General features: G+C 44.2%; 1 protein-coding gene across 1 annotated transcript; it reads left to right on the top strand.

The window, feature by feature from the left end:
- The first annotated feature begins 6,503 nt into the window (after positions 1-6,503).
- On the top strand, positions 6,504-10,625 carry LOC118081507 (sulfate transporter-like). The gene is made up of 2 exons (XM_035108000.2): positions 6,504-7,307; positions 7,949-10,625. The coding sequence occupies exons 1-2, from the start codon at positions 6,678-6,680 to the stop codon at positions 9,563-9,565; spliced, it is 2,247 nt and encodes a 748-aa protein (XP_034963891.2). The 5' UTR covers positions 6,504-6,677; the 3' UTR covers positions 9,566-10,625.
- The last annotated feature ends 15,961 nt before the right edge of the window (positions 10,626-26,586 follow it).

The following is a 26,586-nucleotide window of genomic DNA, read 5'->3' on the forward strand; positions in this document are numbered from 1 at the left end:
CCCATGGCAGTTGCCAAAGGCAAAGGTGTAGGAGTAATGTGAATCCAGGGAAGAATCATTACTGAGTGAATAGTGGAGAAGGCCACAACCAGAAGAAGAGGAAAGAGAAAGAAGTTCTGCCAGAAGGGGGTTGGAATCTGGAGGAGGTGCTCAGGAGAGATATAACCCAGTCCCTATTCCCTTATCTCCGTTTAAGAAAAGAAATAAAGCACATCATATATTGGCTTCAAGGCCCCCAGCTTGATACATACATGCATGGCTCCTTGTAGAGGGCAGCAGCAGGGTCCCCAACATCACACCAGTGCCAGGCCCCATAAACCCTCCAGTTGGCTTTGCAAAGCTGACCACAGTGCCCCTCCTAGGCTTTTTATTTATCCTGGGGCTGGCCCTGTTTGTAGTAGCATGGGTCAACATAGTACTATTTTTACTATAAGCAGCCTATATGAGCTTTACCCCTTACTTACAAAACAGACTATATTGAGACAGCTTTGTTGATGCCACCCTTACCTTAAGAAGCCTTTAACTTGAGTTACCCTCACTCTCGGTTACCTTTACTCTAAGTTTGACATCTGGCATCCCCAATGGGTTTTTGTGGCTATACAGGAGCCCTAACAGTTCCAGCCTCGTGCTAAATGGGGGAACTTCAGCTTTGTGTCCCATTTTCTGTACAAAGGGGTGGGCTGGAGAAAAAAAGGACCAATCCCAGGTTCAAATTATATGTCTAGGTAAAATGGGCATAAGGACCAAGGGGAGAACTTCATTGCTTTTAATTAGGGAGAGATACCAAAGAGACAGAGATCTTTTGCCCATGAGGCCATTTACACCCCAATCATGGCCACCTACCCCATACTTGACATAAGATGTGACTTCAGGTGTGGGGCAGGTGGAGAACTGGCTGGATCGACAATGATGTTTGCCTATAGAAGGCATCCACAAACTTTGTCCCTCCAGATGTTTTGGACTACAATTCCCATCTTCCCCGACCACTGGTCCTGTTAGCTAGGGATCATGGGAGTTGTAGGCCAAAACATCTGGAGGGCCGCAGTTTGGGGATGCCTGACCTATAGGGTTGGAGACAGATAACTACCTGGCTTGCCAGGCCAAAAGGTTCACCATGATATGCATGTTTCATGATGGTAAAAGTGGTGGTTTTAAATCAAGTTCTACAAATAACTTGTCAGTCTTCAACAGGGGAAGTATGTTAGATGTGCACCTGCCCCGTCTCCTGTTATCTAAGTATGTTGGTGTTCCTTTGTGGACAGGGATAGTTTAACTACTGTTATCTATGCGCTGGTAAGCTCAAGGTTAGATTACTGCAATGCGTTATACATAGGGCTGCCTCTGAAGATGGTTCTGAGACTTCAGCTAGTGCAGAATTCAGCGGCCAGGTTGCTCACCGGAGTAAGACGGTTTGAGCATATTATACCGATCCTGGTCCGACAGCACTGGCTACCAATTAGTTTCTGGGCCCAATTCAAAGTGCTGGTTTTGACCTATAAAGCCTTAAACAGCTCTGGACCGCAATACCTCAAGGACCGCCTCTTTCCAGATGAACCTACCCAGACCCTAAGATAATCTTCTTAGGCCGTTCTTCATGTGCCTCCTCCTCAAGAGGTCTGGAGGGTAGCAACACGAGAACAGACCTTCTCTGCAGTGGCTCCCCGTCTGTGGAATGCTCTCCCCAGGGAAGTTCACCAGGCACCTTCATTATACACCTTTAGGCAACAGGCAAAAATGTTCCTTTTTAATCAGGTCTTTGGTTGTTTTGATTGATACCCTATGCCCTTTTAAAGTGTGGGGGGGGGTTGGGGTGGCGGGAGTTATTGGGTTGTTGTTTTTATTTTGATTATATATTTTGTGGTTGTATATTTTGATTTTGTTCTGTGAACTGCTCTGAGACCTCCAGGTATAGGACATTATATAAATTCAATAAATAATAACAAGAAAGAATTTGTCCTCATCATTACCCAACTCAGGGAGCAAAAGCATTAATGGGCTAAGACACCTGCTTGTTCTAAATATATTTCCAAACATACCACTGAAGAAGACACTTTGTCAAGTGAGCCCTATCTTTCACCTTGTCGTGCTCAAGTTGGTACCAGCTTCTTGGCTGCACAAACTTGTTTCAGAACGGAAACCTACACAGTTTAGCAAGTTTATACTGGTTACACAGAAGCAGTATTTTAAAAGACTGCCCTGAAAACAAACATTTCCTTGATGACAGATAACTGGTGACTTTGACTAGCTTTTGTAAAGTTAAATCTATTGCACTGGTCTTCAAATGGTAGATCAGGAACCGCAAGTAGGTCCTGGCCTGATCCAAGGTGGGCCGTAACAGGAGCACTACCATCATGCAAATCTATTGTAAAAGATTAAGAAATGGGTCCTCAAAAGCATGGTTGAGTTAAAAGTGGGTCCTGGTTCTGAAAAAAGGTTGAAGATACCTGATCTATTGGACCAGGTATGTGTGAAAACCCTGTGTGGGAACCCTATTATATTTTTTTAATTTTTTATTATTATTGTACATTTTATGGAGTGGTCTGTGACAAGTGGCTTCTGTTGGCCAATAGTTCTGATGTGCCAGACATTCTTGAGCCTAACCTTAGGAAACAGAAATAAATAAACAAATTAAAAAATTGCCCAGTAGCACCTTAGAGACCAACTAAGTTTGTTCTTGGTATAAGCTTTCGTGTGCATGCACACTTCTTCAGACACTTCTTCAGGTATCTACTTAGAGGTGCACCTGGGACGCAGGTGGTGCTGTGGGTTAAACCACAGAGCCTAGAGCTTGCTGATCAGAAGGTCGGCGGTTTGAATCCCTGCGACGGGGTGAGCTCCCATTGCTTGGTCCCAGCTCCTGCCAACCTAACAGTTCGAAAGCACGTCAAAGTGCAAGTAGATAAATAGGTACCACTCCAAGCGGGAAGGTAAACAGCGTTTCCGTGTGCTGCTCTGGTTCGCCAGAAGCGGCTTTGTCATGCTGGTCACATGACCTGGAAGCTGTATGCCAGCTCCCTTGGCCAATAACGCAAGATGAGTGCTGCAACCCCAGAGTCGGTCACGACTGGACCTAATGGTCAGGGGTCCCTTTACCTTTAAGGTGCTACTGAACAATTTTTTAATTTGTTTATTTGTTTCGACTGCATCAGACCAACACGGCTACCTACCTAATCTTTGCTTTGTGCAAATGATGTAAGTAGGCATGTCAGAGGTCAGCAACTGGGGGGGGGGTGGTTGAAAGCTGTCTCTGTTGGAGTGTTTGCCATCTTGCCCCTCCTCAGAGGTGGATTTAGGGGAACATGACCGGTTCAGTCGCACTGGGTGTGGAGCCTTGGCATCTCAGGGGGTGCCACAGCTATGATGAAGAATGGAAGGTGGGAGGGGGACACCCAATTTTGGTATAACCCAGGGCACTGCTGAAATTTGAGACCCCAAGGTCTACAATTGCACTCTTCAGGAGCAGGACTTCGGTCCACTAACACCTTCTCAAAGGAACCCTCTGGTCAAATTGCTGACCACACGTCAACATGTTTGTCTTAAACAATATGCTGCCCCCAGAGCAGGGGAAACCCTTTCAGCAGCCCAAGGGCTACACTCCCTTCTGAGGAGCCTGGGCGTGGGGACATACCAATAGTGGGCGGGGCCAGAGGAATAACGGACAGAACAATTCATGTAAAATTGACCTTCGTACCGCTGGCTAGTTCCTACACACACTTGCACATTCCTCTCTGTCCCCTATGGATGAAGTCATGGAAAATTCAAAGCCCCACGTACAATCCTGGTTCTGCAAAGAACCACTTCTAAAACCTTAGTTTGCCCTATGTGGTTTATTTATTTGCCATCAGTGGGTGTGGAGCTACCCCATGAAACTTACAACTAATACTTTGACATGGGGGAAACAAGGGAGGAAAAGGGAGGTAGTATGTTGCTATTTCATGCGTTAAGCTTGGCTACAGGTCAAGTTACAGTATGACATGGGTGGGGAGCCTGAGCCCCCCCCCCCGATATTGTTGGTCTGCAGCCCCCTTCACCATGGACTATTGACCATGTTGGCCCAGCAGTATCTGAAAGACCACAAGTTCCCTGTTCCTGCAGCTGGGTATGAGTTCTAAAGGGCCGTGAATCCACACTCTTGCACATTTGCACTAAACCATGGTTTGGCTTAGCACTGGTGGTAGACTGAGTCCATGTGTGCTGGCTAGTGGATCAGCTTATCAATATCCCTTACCTAGTCCCTTGGTGAAGAGATACAATAAGGTGCACCAGCAATTCCCTTTTGTTTAGCCAACAAGCTCAGAAGAGCGTGGCAGTCCTATCATCCATCACTGTTTAAACTTTTGAAATCATAATTGATAGGTAGTTCAGGTTCCCATAAAAAAATATTCTATTTAAGTGGTGTTTGTTTTCAAAATATATCTCTGGAGTGGCTGGGCAGGAGCTGCAATAAAAGGGCCAATGAAGGGGATCCAATTCTACTTGTCTTCTTGTTCTGGAATTGGGGATCAGTTCGAGAGGAGGAAGAAGCAAGCACTGCAGGTTTGGAGATTGTATAGGTTTGATTGCTTCATTTTCCCCACCAGGACAAGATAGCTTATGAGCTTGAAGGCTAGAGGTGATTTGCATTTGAGAAGAAAGGCATAACCGACTATTTACCAGAGGCAGTGCCTGATTTCTGGTACCTATCCTTGGTAAAACACTGTCCTCTTTTTGTCCCTATTTTTGTCTTTGGGGAAGGTGCTTTGGGTGTGTGTAGATCAGGCACCCCCAAACTGCGGCCCTCCAGATGTTTTGGCCTACTACTCCCATGATCCCTAGCTAACAGGACCAGTGGTCGGGGAAGATGGGAATTGTAGTCCAAAACATCTGGAGGGCCGCAGTTTGGGGATGCCTGGTTTAGATGTTTTACCTGCTGTTTTGAAAGAGGGGTTCTGAGCATTGCCAGCTTTTCTTCTGTGAAATGTGTACAGTATTTTGTTGAGCCAATGAGATTCTTACATTTTTAGATGTGTCCCCCGACTCAAGAGGGTTGGGAATCTGTGAATTAAACCAGTAATACTTACTATGTGTATAGTACTTTCCAATCCACCAACTCTTTAAAAGTCTCTCCTCCCCCAGTATGTATACACTGCCGTCCACTATAATGGTGGCTCCAAGTGAGTGACAAAAGAGACATTTTTTTTAATTGCAGCAGACAGTAGAAGTTTAAACATTTTATTTTTTAAAAAAGTGTGTCTTCGTGATTCTTTTTTATTAAAAAGACCTTGAGATCAGGGATGAGATGTATTATATGTTTTGATGAAGTAAGCATCCAAAGTGATATTTGTTGCACTTTTTAAAAAAATGTTTGCCGGTTTTCTATATAGCCAAGAAAAGCTGTGTACAAGTGCCAACTTCTTTAACCATAAATTACTATTTTTGTGTATTTACGGTATTATTTACAAGTAATCCAAGATCTAGTAATTACAAAAAGGTCCACTAAGACTATGAATACTTACATAGGACAAATTATTAATAACTATTTACTTATCATTGTTTGCAAATGTCAATCATTCCAAGAGACACCTCCCCCCCAAAAATGATAAAAATGGGCCAAATAGTGCTAAGGCACTAAACATGTGTTTCTTTTTTATATATAATTTTTACTGAAACTTCTCAACATACAATGTAATAAAAACTAATCTAAATAAAAATAAAAAAACAAAACAGAAGAAGAAGAAAGAAAAGAAAAAGAAAAGGAGAATAAAATTATATACAAAGCCATCTCCCAGAGGTAGATCTTCACTCTTGTCTCACATAGAAAAGGGTGGACCCTCCCAGCTCTCACTGGGAGCTTCCCTTTCTTCTCCCAGCCGCTCACCCTGGGAGATCTTCCCCTCCCTGCCTCTCCCACAGGGTCTTTCACCTGCCAACCATCACCTTCCTGTACCTTCATTAACCCAGAATAGAGGACATCAAAGAACAAAACATAAGCAAAAGCATAGCAAAGAAAAAAAAGAAAAGAAAAAAAAGAGAAAGATCATAAAAAAGAAAGAAAAGCGAGAAATAAACAATGCATATAAAGATTATTCAAAATATTCAGCGTGTTCACTCCAGGATGGTATCCAGCAGTATTCCAAGGTAATATCTAGCTGTTCCTCATTCTGCTAGGCAACATTTCCCCAGTCTTCAACCCCAGACATCCCAAGTTAATTCATTCCCCTTTCCACACAAAAATTCCAAAAGGGGCTTTCCGGTTGTTATTATCACTAAATGTCAGGAATAGTCTTCCTTCAGTCTGGCATGTCAGTTCGCATTCCAGATGTTTCTGGCTGATGAAGCAAAAGGAGAGTTTTAGATTATTTAAAAGCCTGTTTCATATTCTCCTACAACCACTTGTGTAGCACAAGATCAGCTGGTGTCTTACATAGTCACAGTGGATATATCTGGCCAGTATTTTTGTATAATGGCATAATGTTTGCAGTTGCAGAGGACCTTCGCTTATAATTAATGGCTCCACCAATTAATGGCTTTTATGATTGGACTACTGTGCATCAAAAGTTTATCAGTGCTGGTTCCTTTTATGGCCGTGCCTGAGCTGTGAGTGCAATCTTGCTCAGTATGAAACAGGGCATCATTAGAATTCATAATAATTCATTTGCAATCATGCATGAGTGGAGTACCTTCAGTTAATAGTGCACATGCTGCCCTCTTTCAGCTACCTTGGAGCCATGGAGAATGGCACTGCTACCCAGATGCCTAAGCAGAGCATTGATATGCGAAGCTTGCCACCACCAGAGTCATCTTCTCATTATGTGCCTGTCAAGCTTGAAGAGCACGAACCTCCGGGTCTCAGTGTCAAGAAGCTCATCAAGACAGCCAGGGAGAATTCCGGGTGCGACCGACAAAGTGTCCTTGGTGTCTTCATTAAGCTGTTTCCTGTTGTAGAGTGGCTTCCCCGCTACAGTATCAAGGAACAACTGCTTGGGGACATCATCTCTGGCATCCTGGTTGGAATAGTTGGCATCCCTCAGTCCATATCCTACTCCCTCCTTGCAAGTCAGGATCCCATTTATGGACTCTACACAAACTTTTTCTCTGTCATTATCTACTTTGCCATGGCTACCTCACGCCACAATTGCATTGGGACTTTTGGAGTCCTTTGCCTGATGATTGGGGAATCAGTAAACCGGCAACTGACGTTAGCAGGATACCAGTTAGAGACTGACATACCGGTGAATGCCACGTCGAATGGGACAGTTGTCTGTGACAAAAGTTGCTATGCTATCACTGTGGCAACCGCTTTAACTTTTTTGGTTGGGCTTTACCAGGTAAGATAACTTCCTGATCCTTACAATACTAGTTCTCTCTTAATGTTTAGGGTGCTTAAACTCTATATTCAAACCTGTCAACACAGTTACTGCTGCAGCTGCAAAAGGAGCCAGCAAGCAAGAGAAGCTATGCTACTGCCATGGCTAATGGTGAGCCTGACCCCTAAGAAACTGTTGGAGAATTCCTTCATCTCTTGAAGAAGTTTGGTGAAATGATCCTATCACTCCCCCTAAGAGAGGCCACTTGCATACAACTCTGGTTGGAATTAGATATGAAGTTACAAAGAGAATGGCTCCCTTTATTATAGTTTCTGAGTGATCACAGATGTGGATCTAGTTCGCACATGACAATAGCATCAGCTGATAACGTTCCTGTAAGATAGATCAAACACCACTGGCAGAGTGGGCACATCAGCTCGCATTACTCTAAGCTCAAGTGCTTTACAATGGGGCCAGTTCACACATTAAGCTGGGGCAGGTGTTAAGCATGTAAGTGATTTACATGTATACACATGAACCAGAATACAAGAACAGGAGGTTTTCTCATAACAGGTAGAGAGTAACAGAGAACAAGTGCTGATATTTGCTTCTTGCACCTTCACCCAGTCAGATTAATCAATGCAACTTGCTTTCCCTTTCAGATACTTCTAGGGGTCTTCCAACTGGGCTTCATATCCGTATATCTTTCGGAACCTCTCCTGAGTGGCTTTGTGACTGGATCCTCCCTTACCATCCTCACTTCCCAAATGAGTCTTCTGCTGGGACTGAAAATCCCTCGCCACAATGGAGTAGGCTCTCTTATCTTCACGTGGGTTGACATATTCAGATACATTGGCAACACCAACATCTGTGACCTAGTCACCAGCCTGATTGCTTTGGTCCTCATTGTGCCAGTGAAGGAGATCAACAACTACTTTAGAGACAAAATGAAGGCTCCTTTCCCGATGGAGCTTCTGGTGGTCATTGCGGCGACCCTGCTTTCGTATTTCTTCAACTTCAACAAGAGATACAAATCTAAAATATGTGGCTCCATTCCCACTGGTTTCAAGCAGCCTACTGTACCAGATCTGAGCCTTCTTTCAAACCTGGCAGTAGATGCTCTGCCCATTGCCATCATCGGCTTTGCCATGACTATCTCTCTGGCAGAAATATTTGGCAAGAAGCATGGCTACCCGGTTCGGGCCAACCAAGAAATGATTGCCATTGGCATGGCGAATCTCGTACCATCTTTCTTCTCCTGCTTTGCCTCTAGCGCAGCCTTGGCAAAGACCCTGCTTAAGGAATCCACTGGGTGCTGTACCCAGATCTCAAGCCTGGTATCTGCGTTTGTGCTGCTCCTGGTATTGTTGTGGATTGCCCCTCTCTTCTACTCACTGCAAACCTGCATCCTGGGGGTGATCACCATTGTTAACCTCAGGGGGGCCTTGCGGAAATTTGCCGACACCCCGAAGATGTGGCGGATCAGCAAGATAGACACCGTGATCTGGTGGGTCACCATGCTCTCCTCATTACTCATCACTACAGAGCTGGGCCTCCTCATAGGCGTCTGCTTCTCCCTCCTCTGCATCATCTTCCGCACCCAGAGGCCCCGAGCCACGCTCCTCGGCAAGGTGAACGACTCTGATATCTACGAGGACCAGTTCACTTACAAAGAGATCAGCAGCATTGCAAATATCAAGATCTTCCGTTTCGACACCTCCCTTTACTACGCAAACAAGGACTACTTCAAAAGTTCACTTTTCCAGAAAACAGGAGTGAATCCTTCGCTGGTTGCTGCCCTGCGGCGACAGGCTGATGCGAAAGCAAACCTGGGCAAGAACGAAAGCTGCTTTTCTGTGAAGTTTAACTGCCTGAAGGGCACCAAGAAAGACGCTGCAAAGGTTTCGGTGTCAGATGCTCCTGGTCCAGCCATAGACATGCACACTTTAATCCTCGACTGTGGTGCTATGCAGTTTGTAGACAGCGTGGGCCTCAGTGTGCTGAAGGAGACTCGCCAGGACTACAAGAAGGTTGGCATCCAGGTCCTGCTGGCCAACTGCAACCCATCCATGCGGCACCTACTCCAGGCAGGTGGCTGGCTTACTGGGATGGAGGATACGGAGCTTCTGTCCTTCCACAGTATACATGCTGCTGTGCAGTTTGCAGAGAAACAGCACCAAACTCAGCAGATGGACAGCAAAGTGGCAGGGGATGCTTTCCTTAGTCCTGAAGAAGACAATGATACCTCAATAACACCCAGTCTGGAGGGGCAACTGTAGGCCTGGATAGAGCAGAATGTGGAAAGACTGGGAAATGGTTCCATACTTATTTTTATTGGTGCACATGACCAATAGCTGTGAACGACCTAAAAAGGACATGAACATTCAATTTCTTGTTGCAGGCCACGAGGCTTTCAAGAGGACTGTTAAAACACAGGATGGTTACAACATGATAATGCTGTAGTTTTCTCAAAGGTTTCAGTCCCTCTTTATTTATTATTATTCATTTCAACAATTTATATACTGCTTAACTCCACATGGCCAGAGCATAAGGGTTTCCACTACCATAATCAGGGATAACAATAATATTTTACTCCCTTTGGATACTATGTGGATATGTTGGATCTAAAGCGTGAAAGATGTTTGAGATGATTTTCTGTTTCAGGTGTAGAGTTTTGTTTTAGGTTATTTCCCTTTTCATCCCTCTCGTTTTTTGTTAGATGCATCAATAATATTACCTTATACTGACCACCAGAGGGCAAGAGTATGTCACAAAAATGCAATCAATAGCACAAACAGAGCGACTGTGTTGAAGGAAGTGATCTTTTGGGGATCAAATCTAGAGCAAGTGGCAGTGAGGACTTTGTTCTAAGCAGCAATCTTAGGGCATATTAAACTTCATAAAAGCCTTCGTTGGGATTTATTTCTTTGCAAACACACACATAGATAGGACCATTGCTGTATATTTCTGCCACAATCTGAACATGATTTCTTTCCCAAGGGAGAATAGCACAAGTGATGAAATACGTTCTCCTCAAGGTGCTAATTTCCATCAGTAAAAAAGGGAATTATACTGAGACTGAATATATGAATATTAATATAGACAACAACACTTTAGCATTGTCACAGAAGAACATGATTGCAAGCTGTTCACGATTTTTGATTCACTGAGATTATGCCTGCTCAAGTAACATCTTCACAGTGGCACTTGTGTCACACAAGGAATGTAAAACATGACATTTCCCCACCCCCGAATAGACCCCCATTTTGTTGTTCCCAAGATGTGTAGGTTTGCACTAAAGCCAAACTAATGGTGGCAATTGCATGTTGCCAAAACAGTAACTGCTTAGTAGTAGCTCTGCAAGAGAAATTGGATCAGCAGCATTTGTTGCCTTGTCTACTTTGAGTTTTCCCAAGACCCATGCTCTGCTGCCACTCACTTTCCCCCTATCTCCCCCCTCCCTTGGCTGCTGTAGAAGCTTCCTTCTCTCCTTAACTGTAAAACCCTAAATCCTCCATCATTCACTGAGATTTATAGGCTGGCTTATTGCAAGAGTGCAGTACCTTAGACAAGATCATGAGCTCTACAAGTGGCAGCTAAATTGTATAGCAGCTGTTACTTGTGTTTTGGAAGCAGCCGGGTAGATTTAAATCCTTGGAAACTTTAAAAAGTTTTGTCTCTTTTCCCCCCACCCCCACTTTCCCAGCTGTCAGAGGGTTTCAGGGGCAATATTGAGTGTGAATGTTTTTAAAATGGACAAATTATTATTAAAAACGCTGAGTGTTGGCTGTATGAATTGTGTAAGGAAGTAGAGAAAATGAAATAAATATGTCTGCCCCAAAACATTTCCAGGCGCAATCAGCATTCAAAGCAGCATGGGCGTAGGCAGGGGGGGCAGGAGGGGGCAGCTGCCCCCCCCTAGAAGCAAAAAAATTAATGTATTTTACAGACCATAACCAGCACTTTTCCCCTCCAAAAACTGAAGTGGAAAGGGCTTTGCTTTAGCAAGAGCAGCTAAGTCTCCGCTTGCTGGGGGGGGGGGGGACACAGCAGTAACAAAAACACATCAAATAAATAAAGCAAAGTGGCTACCAGTAGTTAAGCAGTTAAGACAATGGAGCAGATATCCCCAGGCAAGATTCGATAGCTGACCATTTCACCCTATTGTTCTTAAATGGGAGTTGTTAATGAGCATTCAGGAGCATTAAGAGTTCTATTGGCGATTTAATGAGGGTGCAGACTCAGAGGATTCAATATGACTAAGGTGGCTCTGCAAGGCTAAAAAGAAGTGAATAAGAAAGGGGGGAGGCTGTAGCTTTGACAGACACAGTGATGTTTATAAAAAGCATTGGTGTTCCAGTCTGCCCCTCCGCCTGCATCTGTATACTGTAAATCAGGGGTGGCCACCTCCCAAGAGACTCTGATCTACTCAGAGTTTAAAACTGGGGGTGATCTACCCCCTTTTGGGGGGTTCAGGTCAAAGCTGCTGAGTTTTTTTTAAAGGAAGGGAAGCCCTGTTTTTTGGGGTTTAGGTCAAACTTGTTGAGCTTCTTTTAGGAGGGAGGGAGGCCCATTTTTGTTTAGGGCTTCAGGTCATAGTTCAACTTTTTTGAGGGAGGAGGAAAATTTTGGGTGAGCTTTTTTTAGGGGTGCCAGTGACCTACCAGTGATCTACCACAGACATCCAGTGATCTACTGGTAGATCACAATCTACCTGTTGGACGTGCCTGCTGTAAATCAAGCAGAGAGAAAGCTGCTTACAAGGCTCCTGTACATGCAGAGTTCCAGCATCACAGCGTCACCCAGAGGCACCCACAAATATGAGTTATCCCTCTCTCTATTTCTTCCTTCCTTCCCTCCCTCTTCCATCCTTAATAAAATACGGGGGGGGGCAGATAAGCCCCACATAGAAAGCCCATAAACATGGGGGGATGACTCTTTCAAATACGGTATTTACCAGTAATTGGGGGGGGGGAGAGGCACCTAGGCCTCTAGGAGTTGGCTGCTATGCCTAGGAGTAGGACAATTCAAGAAAGCAGAACGATGCATATGGTATGGTAATATATCAATAGAATCGTAGAATTGTAGTCGGAAGGGACCACAAGGGTCATCTAGTCCAACCCCCTGCAATGCAGGAATTTTTTCCTAAGCTGGGGCTTGAACCATGGTTGAAATATGCTGATATGCAGCAACGCCTCGGAGCCGTCGTGGCTGCGGCCATGCCTTGCCTCGCCCTCGCCCGCCCTGCCACCCCCTCTTGCCTGCCCGACCCTCCCATCCTCTTGCTGCAGAGTTCCAGCATCACAGCGTCATCCAGAGACACCCACAAATATGAGTTATCTCTCTCTCTATTTCTTCCTTCCTTCCCTCCCTCTTCCATCCTTAATAAAATACGGGGGGAGGCAGATAAGCCCCAAATAGAAAGCCCATCAACATGGGGGGATGACTCTTTCAAATACGGTATTTACCAGTAATTGGGGGGGGGAGAGGCACCTAGGCCTCTAGGAGTTGGCTGCTATGCCTAGGAGTAGGACAATTCAAGAAAGCAGAACGATGCATATGGTATGGTAATATATCAATAGAATCGTAGAATTGTAGTCGGAAGGGACCACAAGGGTCATCTAGTCCAACCCGCTGCAATGCAGGATTTTTTCCCTAAGGTGGGGCTTGAACCATGGTTGAAATATTATGCTGATATGCAGCAACACCTCGGAGCCGTCGTGGCTGCGGCCATGCCTTGCCCTGCCCTCGCCCGCCCTTCCACCCCCTCTCGCCTGCCCGACCCTCCTGTCCTCTTGCTGCAGAGTTATCCCTCTCTCTATTTCTTCCTTCCTTCCCTCCCTCTTCCATCCTTAATAAAATATGGGGGCGGGCAGATAAGCCATACATAGAAAGCCCATCAACATGGGGGGATGACTCTTTCAAATACGGTATTTACCAGTAATTGGGGGGGGACACCTAGGCCTCTAGGAGCTGGATGCTATGCCTAGGAGTAGGACAATTCAAGAAAGCAGAATGATGCATATGCTATGGTAATATATCAATAGAATCGTAGAATTGTAGTCGGAAGGGACCACAAGGGTCATCTAGTCCAACCCGCTGCAATGCAGGATTTTTTCCCTAAGGTGGGGCTTGAACCATGGTTGAAATATTATGCTGATATGCAGCAACACCTCGGAGCTGTCGTGGCTGCGGCCATGCCTTGCCCTGCCCTCGCCCGCCCTTCCACCCCCTCTCGCCTGCCCGACCCTCCTGTCCTCTTGCTGCAGAGTTATCCCTCTCTCTATTTCTTCCTTCCTTCCCTCCCTCTTCCATCCTTAATAAAATATGGGGGCGGGCAGATAAGCCCCACATAGAAAGCCCATCAACATGGGGGGATGACTCTTTCAAATACGGTATTTACCAGTAATTGGGGGGGGCACCTAGGCCTCTAGGAGCTGGATGCTATGCCTAGGAGTAGGACAATTCAAGAAAGCAGAATGACGCATATGCTATGGTAATATATCAATAGAATCATAGAATTGTAGTCGGAAGGGACCACAAGGGTCATCTAGTCCAACCCCCTGCAATGCAGGATTTTTTTCCTAAGGTGGGGCTTGAACCATGGTTGAAATATTATGCTGATATGCAGCAACACCTCGGAGCCGTCCTGGCTGCGGCCGTGTCTTGCCTCGCCCTCGCCCGCCCTGCCACCCCCTCTCGCCTGCCCGACCCTCCTGTCCTCTCCAGCTAAGCAGGGTAGCTGCCAACGCTACCAGCCCCAGAAGCACAAGGTGGCCGCTGCTGCCGCTGCCACGATGTCATCAGGCCCGCTGGCCCTTTAGCCCTGCCCACTTCGTGGCCCCTCCCCTTCAGTGCCTTGGCCCCACCCCTGAACGACCATGGCTTGCCCCCCCCCCTAGTTTTGATCCTGGCTACGCCCCTGCAAAGCAGGATTGCATCTAACTGTCATGATACCACCATTAGCACAAATCATCATGAAATCACTATATAAAGGACATCTGGAGGGGCTCTGTGTGATGGGTCAGCCTGCTATATCCTTGCGGTTATATGATTGCTACCTCTGCTCCTGTGTCTTTAACAGCACCAGCCCTTTAAATAAACAGCTGCAGCTTCTTCTATGCCTTCATCTTCATCTTAGGAAAGGCTCAGATAACAAGGTGTTAACCCTACCCAGAAAGGGCAATCTGAGGCTCCTATAATCGTTGAGTAAAACAGGGAAATTTGTTGTCTTATCCTGTGTGGTTGTTTTGACCATGTTGGTTGCAGTAGAGCAAATAATTTTTGTTTCTTGGTAAAGAATATTACCTTGTTCTTAAATGTGCTCAAGGATTCTTGTGTGTGTGTGTGTGGGTATACATAATATTACCCATTAGCAGAAATGTTAAGGTTGTGCTGCCATTTCTCTTCTTGCATTATATCCACCAACTTGTAAATATATTCTTTTGCCAACGTGTTTCCTGACCACCATTTTGCATTGTGACACTTGAGGTCGGGGGAGGAATTCAATTTGATTTACGTTTTAAAACAAGCCTACCTAATTCTTGCTCTGAGAAACAAAATACAGGTATCTTTTCAAATTTACACTTCCCTGGATTTGGTGATGCAGTTCTCCAACCAACCAATGTGTACAAAAATGCATATATTAGGAGAAAGGATGCAAAAAAGAGAGCATATATTAGGAGAAAGAATGCAAAAAATGCATATATTTGAAAAAAACGAACATGCAAAATCGTGTATAGAAATGTGCCTATTATAAAATGCTGATAATTTTTCATGATGGCTTTTAAAAATTTTAAAAATTACAAAATGATGTGGAAACGTGACAAACTTCACTTAAGATTGTAAAAATGAGAAATGGAGAGAAAGCAAAACGGACAGATCCAGCCATCCATCCCCATTGAAAGGTAAGCTGAAAAAGGATATGGTCATTGGTCATGGTACTTCTTTTCCATCCTATGACGTATCCACTTGATTTTTAATCTCTCCTACCTGCCTTTCCTTCCTCAGGAAGCGCTTCTGTATACTGAAAGGGCGAGTTACAGCTGCTGCGTCATATTGCCCAGGCAATGATTGCAAAGTCGTGCTCATGTTAGTCACACTGGTGTCTGTGATTAACCTTAAACACAAGACAAAGTGTTCCACAAAGGAGCCTTGCTCAGCATTTGATCTTCAGTTTTGTTCAACTGGCAGCATCACAATGTGCTTCCTGCCTCAATGTTAGCTGTATCGAGTTGTGTGGGCAGATGAGCTCGAGGGTGTTTGGATATGGTAATGGCATGTTATCTGTAATGTGATGCATGCAAGGCTGCCTTTGATAAGTCTCTGGAAATATCATTTAGTTCAGAATGCAACCTTATAATAGAAAGGAAACGTGTTTATACCTTGGTGGGTATAATGGAACAAAAGCAATCGCACAAACTTAGACATTCTTATGTGTTAAGTTGTATTAAGTGAAGGATGCACTTAAAACAATCCTTTTTCACATTAATTGAATATAAATTGATGTTCTTTACTGTTTTTCTTTTTCTTGAGGCAACTGCCACACAGTCTAATAGCTGAATGCTTCATGATTAAGTTAGCCATATATTGGCTAGATTGCAGCCTCACTCAACACTGGGCAAAAGGTGGGTTGCTATCACAGGAACAAAATCATTTATTTATTTTTCTGAAGTGACTTGTGTGTGAGCCTGTCAGAGATCTGTGATTGGCTGCATTTCAAAGCCTAAAAGCAGCAACAAGTATAGTTTAGTTCACAGGGATACAGTTGGCAGCTTTGGAGGAAAGGCCATTTCAATTTCAGGAATGGTATGGGGAAGAATTAAATGCCGCTTCCCAAACATCACTGACCCCCCGAACAATTTGGCATTCCCCTTGCACCTATTTTCCAGCTTTAAAAAGGTTTAGCCTTAGTTTGATGCTATCAGCAGCAAACCAATTAATGGGAACTACGAAGGCAAAAAGGGATGCGGGTGGTGCTGTGGTCTAAACCACAAAGCCTAGGGCTTGCCGATCGGAAGGTCGTCGGTTTGAATCCCTGTGACGGGGTGAGTTTCCGTTGTTTGGTCCCAGCTCCTGCCCACCTAGCAGTTCGAAAGCACGTCAAGTGCAAGTAGATAAATAGGTACCGCTCCAGCGGGAAGGTAAACGGCGTTACTGTGCGCTGCTCTGGTTCACCAGAAGCGGCTTAGTCATGCTGGCTACATGACCCGGTAGCTGTCTGTGGACAAACGCCGGCTCCCTCGGCCTATAGAGTGAGATGAGCACACAAACACAGAGTCGTCCACGACTGGACTTAACTGTCAGGGGTACCTTTACCTTTACAGTCATACCTCGGGTTAAATACGCTTCAGGTTGCGTACTTTCAGGTTAAGTATGCGGCGGACCCGGAAGTAATGTGTGTGTGTGTGTGTGTGTGTGTGTAGAAGCATTCTGCACGCTTCACGCTTGCAAAGAAGCGCTCTATTGGCACTTCGCGCACACACGCTATTGCCGCTCGGGTTAAGTACTCTTCGGGGCACAAATGGCACCCCGGAACCAATTAAGTACTTAACCCGAGGTACCACTGTACCTTTACGAAGGCAAAAATGTCCTGTTCTAGACAGTGGGGAAATGTCAGGATTTTCCCCCCTTTTAAACCAAGCATCACATTGCAAATGTTGCTTTACTGAAAGCATACATGTGATGCACAGCTTTTGTTGAGGAGGGTAAAAGGCAAGGCTCTTTTTACAAGCCCCTTGTAAATCCCTTTACAAGTTTGTAAGATGTAGCAGGATTGCCAATGGGATTTACACCCAAGGTTCCCAGAGATCTTCATTTCATTTTCAGCTCAGTGCGGTGTGCATTTAGTCAAAGTTAAGCCCTGCAAAGTTCAATGGAGCTTACTCCTATGTAAGTGTAAGCAGCCAGTGAAGCTCATGCCAGATGGCATCCTCATCTAAAGCTCCACTTCTTGGAATTTTGTTATGGAGAGGTCATATTATTGAGCTTCTGATTCCTGCACAATTTTTCTTACAAGGCTGATGCTTGAAACAAAAGCTGAAGGCAGTTGCTGCATGACAACGCTATTATTATTATTATTCCTAACTGGGACTCAAGGTGGCTTATTGATAAATATAGGAACAGCTAAAAGCATTAAAAACAATTAAACACTGATAGAATTAAAACTATTAAAAACATAGAGATAGTTCCAATAATTTTTTTTTAAAAGCACAGCACCAGTTCCTTTAATTAAAAGCAATCATCTACCAGAAAACAGTTTATTGTGTTTTCCTTACCTTTCCCGAACTGTAAATTTCTGTATTATTTTTGAGCTTCCACACGATGGAAAAATCCACTTCCAGAAATAGTGGAATATAGTGCAAGGCCACATTTTCAAAACAAGGTGGGACAAGCATAGCTGCCAAGTTATCCCTTTTTTAAAGGGATTTTCCCTTATGCTGAATAGGCTTCCTCGCGAGAAAAGGGAAAACTTGGCAGCTATGGGGACAAGACAAGAGGGAAATAGTTTCTCCTTCTCATCCTAGAAATGTGTTGTTTCTTTCTTTTCTTTTCTTTTTGCTGTATATACAGCTGGAGAGCATTGGTAGAATTTCAGGCAAGGTAAGTGAAGCAGAGAGACTGTCAAGAAAGATTCCTATAGGGCATTTGTCAAGGAAGGGGTTGCAGTTGTTTTCTCCTGACTAATAGCACAATTCCGCACATGTCTACTCTGTGTTTCAGCACTTTCTCAAGCTGCCACACTCACGGGGAATTGCTGCCATGTGGTTTTGCTTCTGTCTGTGAATAGAACAGAGGACAGGTTAGATTCTGTGTCTAATTTAATTACACGCACAAACACCACAGATTGCCAGGGTGCAGCATGGGGAAGAAAGTCACTTGAGCGGACTACCACAAGATGGCATCATGACTTCACAATGATATTAACTGGAAAGGCACAGCTAAGGAGCATTTTATGAAAAGCCAAGACTTTTATGGCTCTGTGTAGTTAGCTATGGAGTTTTTGCATCATGGGAGGAAAAAAAAACTTCTCAACTTATTAGTTCATGGTTGGCAGTTTATTGTTCTGTGATGCCTGCCTGGCTATCAAAGTGACTCTACAGAAAGTGTCAGCGACTGATCTTAGTGGTTATTTATTCACAAGAGAAACTGCATACTTTGAACCGTGATGACCACAATCCCTAATTTAATAATTCCATAAACTTACTACTTTACTTTATAAGCTTGATGTGATATTATGTAAATATCACACATTCACCCAGATGCCTGAGTAATATGTGCATTGCTACTCTATTTTTTCATGGGAAGAAAGCTACAAAAAAAGAAGGAAGGAAACCTTCCACAAAAACATACTTTACTAGGTTAAATAATTTCCTTCCTGTAGTATTTTCCTATACTTTTTTCCCCTTTTACCTGAAAAGAATTTCTGAGAGTTGTGTGAACCAAGTTCCCTGCAGCCAGTAATACCAAAAAGACAAACAACATAATAATCTTGTGACACATGGCACTGGAGAGCTATTTTTTGTTTTGTTTTGTTTTTTAAGAATTAGTGTTGCATAGGCACAGAGAAGGCAGAGTTTTTGTGAGCTCCATCACCTGGTCTATCATTAGACTCACAGACACGGAAGTCCATTTCTTGCATTCGATGGTGGAGGGCCGGCAACACAAAAGGTCTTATCGTTACAGCCCAATTAGTCTCTCTGGGTACCATTGCACTATTTTGCTTCCTAGGGAAGATGAATACTTTTTGAGAGACAGACTGAGCAGTTGAGAGAGAGTCTGAACAATGCTGCTTATATTCCAGGAAGAAGCTTCCAGGAGGTCATGCAGATTGCCAGAAGATAAAGCTTCCAGTTTGTCTCCTATTCAAACAATGCTCAGTTCTCCTAGTCTGAATAAGTGATCTGCATGCCAGGTTTTTTCCAGTAATGCCTAAGTGACTGGAATGTTCTAAACTTAGATACAAAGATTCAGAATCTCTTTCAATGACTTTTCACCCAACTGAATTACATGTTTTATGGGAAAGTTCCCAATAGGCCATAGAGTTTTCTTGGCAGGGATACTGGAGTGGCTTGCCGGTTCCTGCTCCAGGTGGATCACGTTTCGCCAAAACTCTCCACTATGACCTGTCTATCTTGGGTGGCCCTGCACGGCATAGCTCATAGCTTCTCTGAGTTGTTCAAGCCCCTTCACCATGACAAGACAGTGATCCATGAAGGCGTAATGTTAGCTAGTCTCAGTGCTTCAGAGAATGTTCAGGCAATTAAGTTAATATGTGAAGAATTTCCTACGCTGGAATACTCTTTTGCTGAGTGGAATTGCATGCCTGCAGCCCATGTGTACACGGCAATGTGTGACAATTGTATGTGTGCCTATTTTGCTATATGTGTGGTGGGAAACTCACTTAATAGCCGATTCCTGGGGTGTTAGTCAGTATACACATTTTCTTGTGCAAATGCTGCATCAGTGCAGATGCTGCTTCATGAGTGAAGTGGGATGTCTTTCCCAAGAAGCTTCAAAATGGAAACCAGATGGAAGCCGAGACCATAACATGCAAAATATACAGTAGGCCCTGCCACTGTGGCGAACCCTTGAAGAACCCAAGCCTTTTGAAAGAGTGGTGATGAAAATTAGGGAGGCAAAGCTGAGTTCCAGCCTCTATGATGTCTTGCAGGCCCATGAAAATTGCAAGGGTGATTTAAAGAAACATTTTCATAGACGGTATATTGCTTGTCTGTGCAATAGGAGAACAGGAAGCAAGTCATGTTGGTGTTATTTGGTGCAGGCATCACTATTTCAATTCTCTGGCAAATGTGAATATTGTGTTATAGGTATCTGCCCAGGATGAAAAGGCTGCTGGAAATGGACGATTGTTCACAAGCAGCTTCTGGGAATGCTGAGAAATCTGCAGTGTGGAATTCAGATAGGAGAGCTCCATGACAAAGGAAAACAACAAATCTTTTGCTATAAGCAATTAGTACTATGGTAGGTGAGGCAATCTCCAGCTTGGGCACTCAAAGTTTCCTGTTTATCTCCAAGCACACTCTTCTTTCCTCAGTGCTCCAGTTAGTTTTCTGTGTCTTCTCTGATGCTTTTGTGTCAAATGATTTCACCAAGAGCACTTTATGCTTGGGTGTGCATTAGGTCTTATAGGGCCCCAATAATGGGATAACTATCACTTGGGAAGACAGGCGAATTAATGTCAGTGTACTGAAAGAAGCAAATATCACCAGTGTTCAACATCAACTTCATTGGACTGCAGGGCCGTCTTAAGCGTAGCTGGCGCCCTGGCGCCGTGGTGCGAACTATCCCTCTGGTGCCCCCCGTTTCCGTGCGCGCGGCTGTCTGGCAGGTGCTGCAGCGCGGCGCCCCTCTTGCGGCCCAGCGCCCTGGCACCCTGCACCACCCAGCCTTGCCTTAGGGCCAGCCCTGTTGGACTGGTCATGTTGTGCGGATGCCTGATTATCATCTTCCAAAGCAGCTACTCTATTCCGAACTTTAAAAATTGAAAGCGCAATGCTGGTGATCAACAAAAGACGTTTAAAGGCTCTCAAGGCAAATCTTTAAAAATGTAGCATGAAAATCGACAATTGGGAAACATTGGCTTGCGAGCCCTCCAATTGGAGAGCAACCTTTACCAAAGGTGTCATGGACTTTGAAGATGTTCGAACTCAAGACGGAAGGGAGAAACGTGCCTAGAGGAAGGCACGCTTGGCAAACCCTCACCATAATCACCTCCTACACAGAAACCTATGTCCCCACTGTGGGAAGACGTGTGGATCTAGAATTGGCCTCCACCGTCACTTATGGACTCACTGTTAAGACTGTGTTCATGGAAGACAATCTTAGTCGGCTACAAGTGATCACCAAAGAAGAAAAAGAAGAAATCAGGAAGACTTGAGGGTTCCCTCTCTTTAGTCAAAATATGATAGAAATAAACATCCAAGCCAGATTGAGTCCCTGCACAAAGCCTTGTGCCACTGTTCTTTCTTTCTTTCTTTCTTTCTTTCTTTCTTTCTTTCTTTCTTTCTTTCTTTCTTTCTTTCTTTCTTTCTTTCTTTCTTTCTTTCTTCTTCCTTCCTTCCTTCCTTCCTTCCTTCCTTCCTTCCTTCCTTCCTTCTTTCCTTCTTTCCTTCTTTCCTTCTTTCCTTCTTTTTGCACCAGATTCTGCTTCTTTTTCCTGTATCTCTCTATGTCTGCAATAAGTGAGGCTGTCCAAAATGTGGCCTGCAGAGGACAGGAGAGGTCTGGATTTTATTTTATTTGTTTTAGTTAAAAGCTTGATTTGTTTTAACAGTTTTCTTAATCCTGTATCATTCTGCTTTAAGGATGTCTAGTTGCATCCTTACCTTGTTACTTGGCGGTGTCAATGGATATTACATTAGTCACCAATACAGAGAGGAAACCACACTGGAAGCCTGGAATTCTTGGCATGGGCCTTTAAGTTCAAATTTCTGCAGATTCAGTATGCAGGAACAGCTTGGTCACCAGTCTTATTTATTTGTACTTGCATGTTAATAGTAGGGTTGCTTAGAGAGGAATCTTCTCGGTGCTGCTCTTGAAACAACAGGCTGTGTTTGATATTATGCACACTGTGAACAGCCAGTGGAAACAGGAAAACCACTGGAATTGTTAAAACTCAATAGTCAACTAGATTAATGGAGGCGGGCAGCAAAGGGACACCTTGTCAAACTGAAGGCAATTTGACAGGTAACCAAATTTAGTTTAAATTTGCTAATCTGCAGGGCAGGTGATGCGCTACAGAAATACACATATTGCATCTGCTAGTATGCATTTTAAAATTGAAATGCGATAAAGGGTGGCTGCAACTTCTGCAAACAAATAGTGTGTCTGTGTGTCCCAAAACCCTGCACAAAAGAAAACCAAATTACTACAGCTCTGGCTTGTCATAACATGCTCCCAACTGCCCTATTGGAAGGTAGATTGAGATCTCTGGATCTGGTACATCTGTTTCCCATGCTCCATTCCAGTGGTTTGAAATACTCCATCTGCAACTATAAGGAGCTCCGTTAGAGTGTTGTTTCTGCAGGGTTTGGATATTTTTGCCCCTACCACAGAGGACAAGAAACATTTATTTCCTCCTGAAATAAGATACTTGTAGCTGGGGTATTTTGGGCAGGATTCACCTACGGTAACAATCTCCATCGGCAGAAGCCCTGCACAGGGACTTCTGCTTTACAATGGGACTTCCCACCCCCTCCCTCTCTCCGTACACCCTTAACCCCCCCAAAAAAATTGGCATGGGGGTTGGGGGTTGGAGAACCCACAGAACAGAGCAGGGGGCAGGCCAGGAAAGGAGGGATTGTTCTGTTTGGTACTCTGATGGAATGTTCGTCATAGCATGACATTGAATTCCGCACATTTGGGGGTGGGGTGGGGGAATCTCAGGATTAACAACATTCTGATTCATTAGAGCAAGAAGTCAACACAGAAAAGGTGTTTTAAATTACATCTCACTCTCAAGTTATGGTGCCCAGGGGTGGTGGAACACAAGATTTCTGGCAAAGCTCACAGCACTTGTAATATGTTTGACAGCCCTTGTCTCCTTATTTGCAGTGTTGCAAATTGTTCTTATGCTCTTTTGGGTGGGGCCAGCAATCCTTACTTAATGGTGAAAGGAGGCACTGGCATGCCTTAATCCTATCAGCTTGCCCCTTTGGAGTTGATTGGCCAGTCACTGTAATAAAGGGGTCCTGCCACATTTACGGTACTCAATATGCTACCGTATAAGAGCTCGCATCACAGCAGCTAAACTGGAGAACATAGCTGCCAAGTTATCCCTTTTTTTAAGGGATGTTCCCTTATGCTGAATAGGCTTCCTCGCGAGAAAAGGGAAAACTTGGCAGCTATGCTGGAGAAACAGGAATGGGCTGTTTAACTTTTACTTACACTTAGGGAGAACAAATTGTGCCTTTAATCAGTTGCTGCTCAGAGCAGTAAAAAAAGGAAGAAAAACCAGAAAATAATCTGTAAACTGCTGTAATCACAAAACTCCCATCATATCAGTTATGAAATGCAAACAAAAACAGGTGCTTGCAAATATACTTATTGAATATACTTAAACATACACATGCAAATATTTCTGTTTACATCAGCAGTCCTACACCCATGCTTAGATTGAAATGTATTTCTAAGCATTGATGAGGCTGGATCTTTAAAAGCCTTAGTCCAAGATGGTATATGAATGCACTGGAGGCGGGGAGAATAGAAGACTTTTAAGTTTGTTCTCTGTTACTTATTCAGTTGAAATTAGTACATGGTTGTAATGTATACCATCCTGGAGTGTGAGCAATAGTGCAGAAGTCACCCAGTTAAACTTGGTCCCTAGATTTTCTGGATGGGGCTCTGGCAAATGAGATAAACATTTGCAATGTATGATCTTGCCTTAGGTGGCCCGAGAAGTCACAGTGAGCCATTATCTGTGGTTGCTCCATACCTAGGCCTACTGAAGCTTGAAGTGCATAATTTTTCATAGCTACTATAAGATCTTTGTTGGGAGAGGTGGTGGTTTTTTATTTACTGAGCAGGGATGGCTTTCCGCATGTTGACTTCCATCAGGCAGGTCAATGATCAGGACTGATGGCAGTTGTAGTCCAGCAACGTCTGGAGCTTTAGCAGGGGTCAGCAAGGTTCATCTTGCCTGGGCCGGATCAGTCCCGCGGAGATCCCTCCATGGGCCAGATCGTGCGCACGCCCACCCACAATTTTCGGCATCTCTGTCTGCGCAGATGTGATTTTCAGCTCCGTGGAAGCAAGTACCCACGGCACGCCACGCCACGCCACGCCACGCCACGCCACGCCGGTTTAGCGCAGCGAGTGAGTGGGCAGCCCGGTTCGGGGGCAGCTTGTGGGCCGGTCAAACGACCTCCGCAGGCTGCTTCCGGCCCATGGGCCTTAGGTTGCTGACCCCTGCTTTAGAGAGTAGTTTACCAAACTGCTCTCTGAATTGCTTCCTGCCCTCCTTTAAATGCTACTCCAGTGACAAGTGATAGAGGGGGAAGAAATTTCAAAAACTGTGTGTCAAACCACTCTCTGAAGCACCTCCTAGCCTTCTTAAACTGCTACTCCAGCTATGTTTAGCAGGGAGATGGGGCCTCAGAAAGCGGTTTGGCAAACTGCTTTCTGCAGTGCCGATTCCCCTCCCTTGGGCGTTGTTCTCTCCTCAGCATCTCACCTGGGTTGTCCACAACCTGCCCACCTGTTCTGTTGTTCTGCTGTAGTTGGAGTGGCACTTGCCTTCAGCCATGCAAACTGCAGTGTGACCATTTTTCTTACCAAAATAGACTCTAGAGAGGGAAATGCCTTTAAAGAGAGTGCACACTTGATGTTACTCAGTGGGATTTGGTCAAATATCTTTGGTTTCAAGGTGTTTACTGTGAATATTATAATATTGGCTGGCTCCCCAGGGCCATTAAAAAAATGTCCACAACTCTGACATTCATGTAATGGAGTTCTTTTCTTTTTTTGGGTGGCAGTTGTAAATATGTATTTAAAAATCATACTGTTAAGTTCACCAGACAAAGAACGGAAGCAGTAGCTTATCTTACTCAATGCCACCAAGAGTGACACCAATAAAGATCCATATCACACTTTGCTTGCGGACCTTTCAGGAGCTGAGATAATATTTAACATATCAGAACATTACTTGCCCATCTGATGGCTTTTCAAATTTGCATGGCGCTATACATGCATTCACAATGACACATTATGAGTACTGATCACTGCCTAAGCTTCCACGCCAATATTTTCATAATGTTTCTAGGCTACTGTTAGGGAAAGAGTCTGGCCTGGCAGTTTATGTGTGAATGTTATTTGAATAGTGCCGTACAATTGGGCTGATAGAGGTATGGAGATGTGAGCTTAAGTTCACAATTCACAATTAAGTGGAAGCAATTTGAGCCACCGCAGTCTTTCATTCTTCAAAGTATGCTTAATAACTATGCTTATTTCGAAGCAAGTCATATTTATTTTAGTAAGACACAGCCTCAATCCATAAATTCTAATATTTTGGCTTGAGGAAACACAAATGTTTTTTTTCAAGAAATCAGTACACTGTCTCATCATCAGTTCAAAGTATAAGATACACAAATGTGTGTCTACAAGCAGAAGTCTAAGGATACAGGGCTAGGCATGACCTAAGATGTTTTCCCAGCATTTGGCACACCCCTCCCACACCAGTTTTTTTTTTTGGGTGGCACCAAACCCCATAAGTCACTGACTCCCTCTCCTGGCTCAGCCTCTGGGCCCCCTGCTTCCGCCACACACTTGCCAGAGCCATGCCAATCCCTGACACTTTTTGGGGTTCCTTGGTGGACAAGGTTTTTTAAATGTATTTTATTAAAGATTTTCTTGATTTACAAAAGTATGTACAATGTCTCTCTCTCTTATTCCCCCCCCCATGTAACATTTTTTACAAATCGGTTTCATTCGTCGAGTTGATGTGTATCCTGAAGGCAGAAAGCTTAGCACTTTAATACTTCAATACAGCACACCTTCTTTAACAGAGATGTTTTCTCATTATTTTCCTAGCAGACAGGTCTAGTTTCCATGCAAAAATGTGCAACACTTAAGCAAACCCCATCAATCTTCTTTCAGTATTCTATTACCACCTTTACCTCAGACCAGGAAACCACAGACACAGTTGCTCTGTTTAATATGTTTATATTCAGACTGTGGCTGAAAGAAAACAGCTGAGGTAGATAAGCAAGAGGATGCAAGGTCAACTTTTCTGGCAGTCAGTTGTGCATATTTTCTTTTAATATCTCTCTCTCTCTCTCAATTCCAAGAAATGGCCCGGTATTTCTCTTCTTGAAAGCAAGCAAGCTTTTGAATAGCACCCAATTGTTCCATTCCTGCTTCCTTGTATAAGAGCTGAAATATACAGAGGGCACACTTTGCTAGAGTTTCCTATAGAAATTACATAGCACACAAAACATCCCTCAATTTTGATCGCAGAGCTCTTCAGGCTAAAATCAAAAAGCACCCTGAGCAGATGGATCCAATTGTGGCTGCCCAGCCCTGATTCATAGCCAGCCTTGGAGGGAGCACTGTCAGCTCAAAAATGAAAAGACCAACCCTCCACCCCACCACCCCCTCACTGACCCTGTCCCACGAAGTGCTTCTTCCAAGAGATTTTTCTTTTACATGTAGCATCGCTTCAGTTTAAACACATTTCTTGTGCCATCTTATGAGTGGGAAGAGGAAGGCAGAACAGTTTGTCCTCAGCAGATCTTGTTTTCCCAATTGCATTATACATGTGTTAAGAAATGTGCAAGATTCC

The sequence above is a fragment of the Zootoca vivipara genome, chromosome 2 (genome assembly GCF_963506605.1).
Source record: "Zootoca vivipara chromosome 2, rZooViv1.1, whole genome shotgun sequence".
NCBI classification, from domain to species: Eukaryota; Metazoa; Chordata; class Lepidosauria; order Squamata; family Lacertidae; genus Zootoca; species Zootoca vivipara.

What these genes read in the sequence shown, in the direction of transcription:
- LOC118081507 (XM_035108000.2), top strand. Translation starts at nt 6,678, where the DNA reads ATGCTGCCCTCTTTCAGCTACCTTGGAGCCATGGAGAATGGCACTGCT. An exon ending in TTTTGGTTGGGCTTTACCAG is followed by an intron (nt 7,308 to 7,948) that starts GTAAGATAACTT and finishes TTTCCCTTTCAG; the next exon opens with ATACTTCTAGGGGTCTTCCA.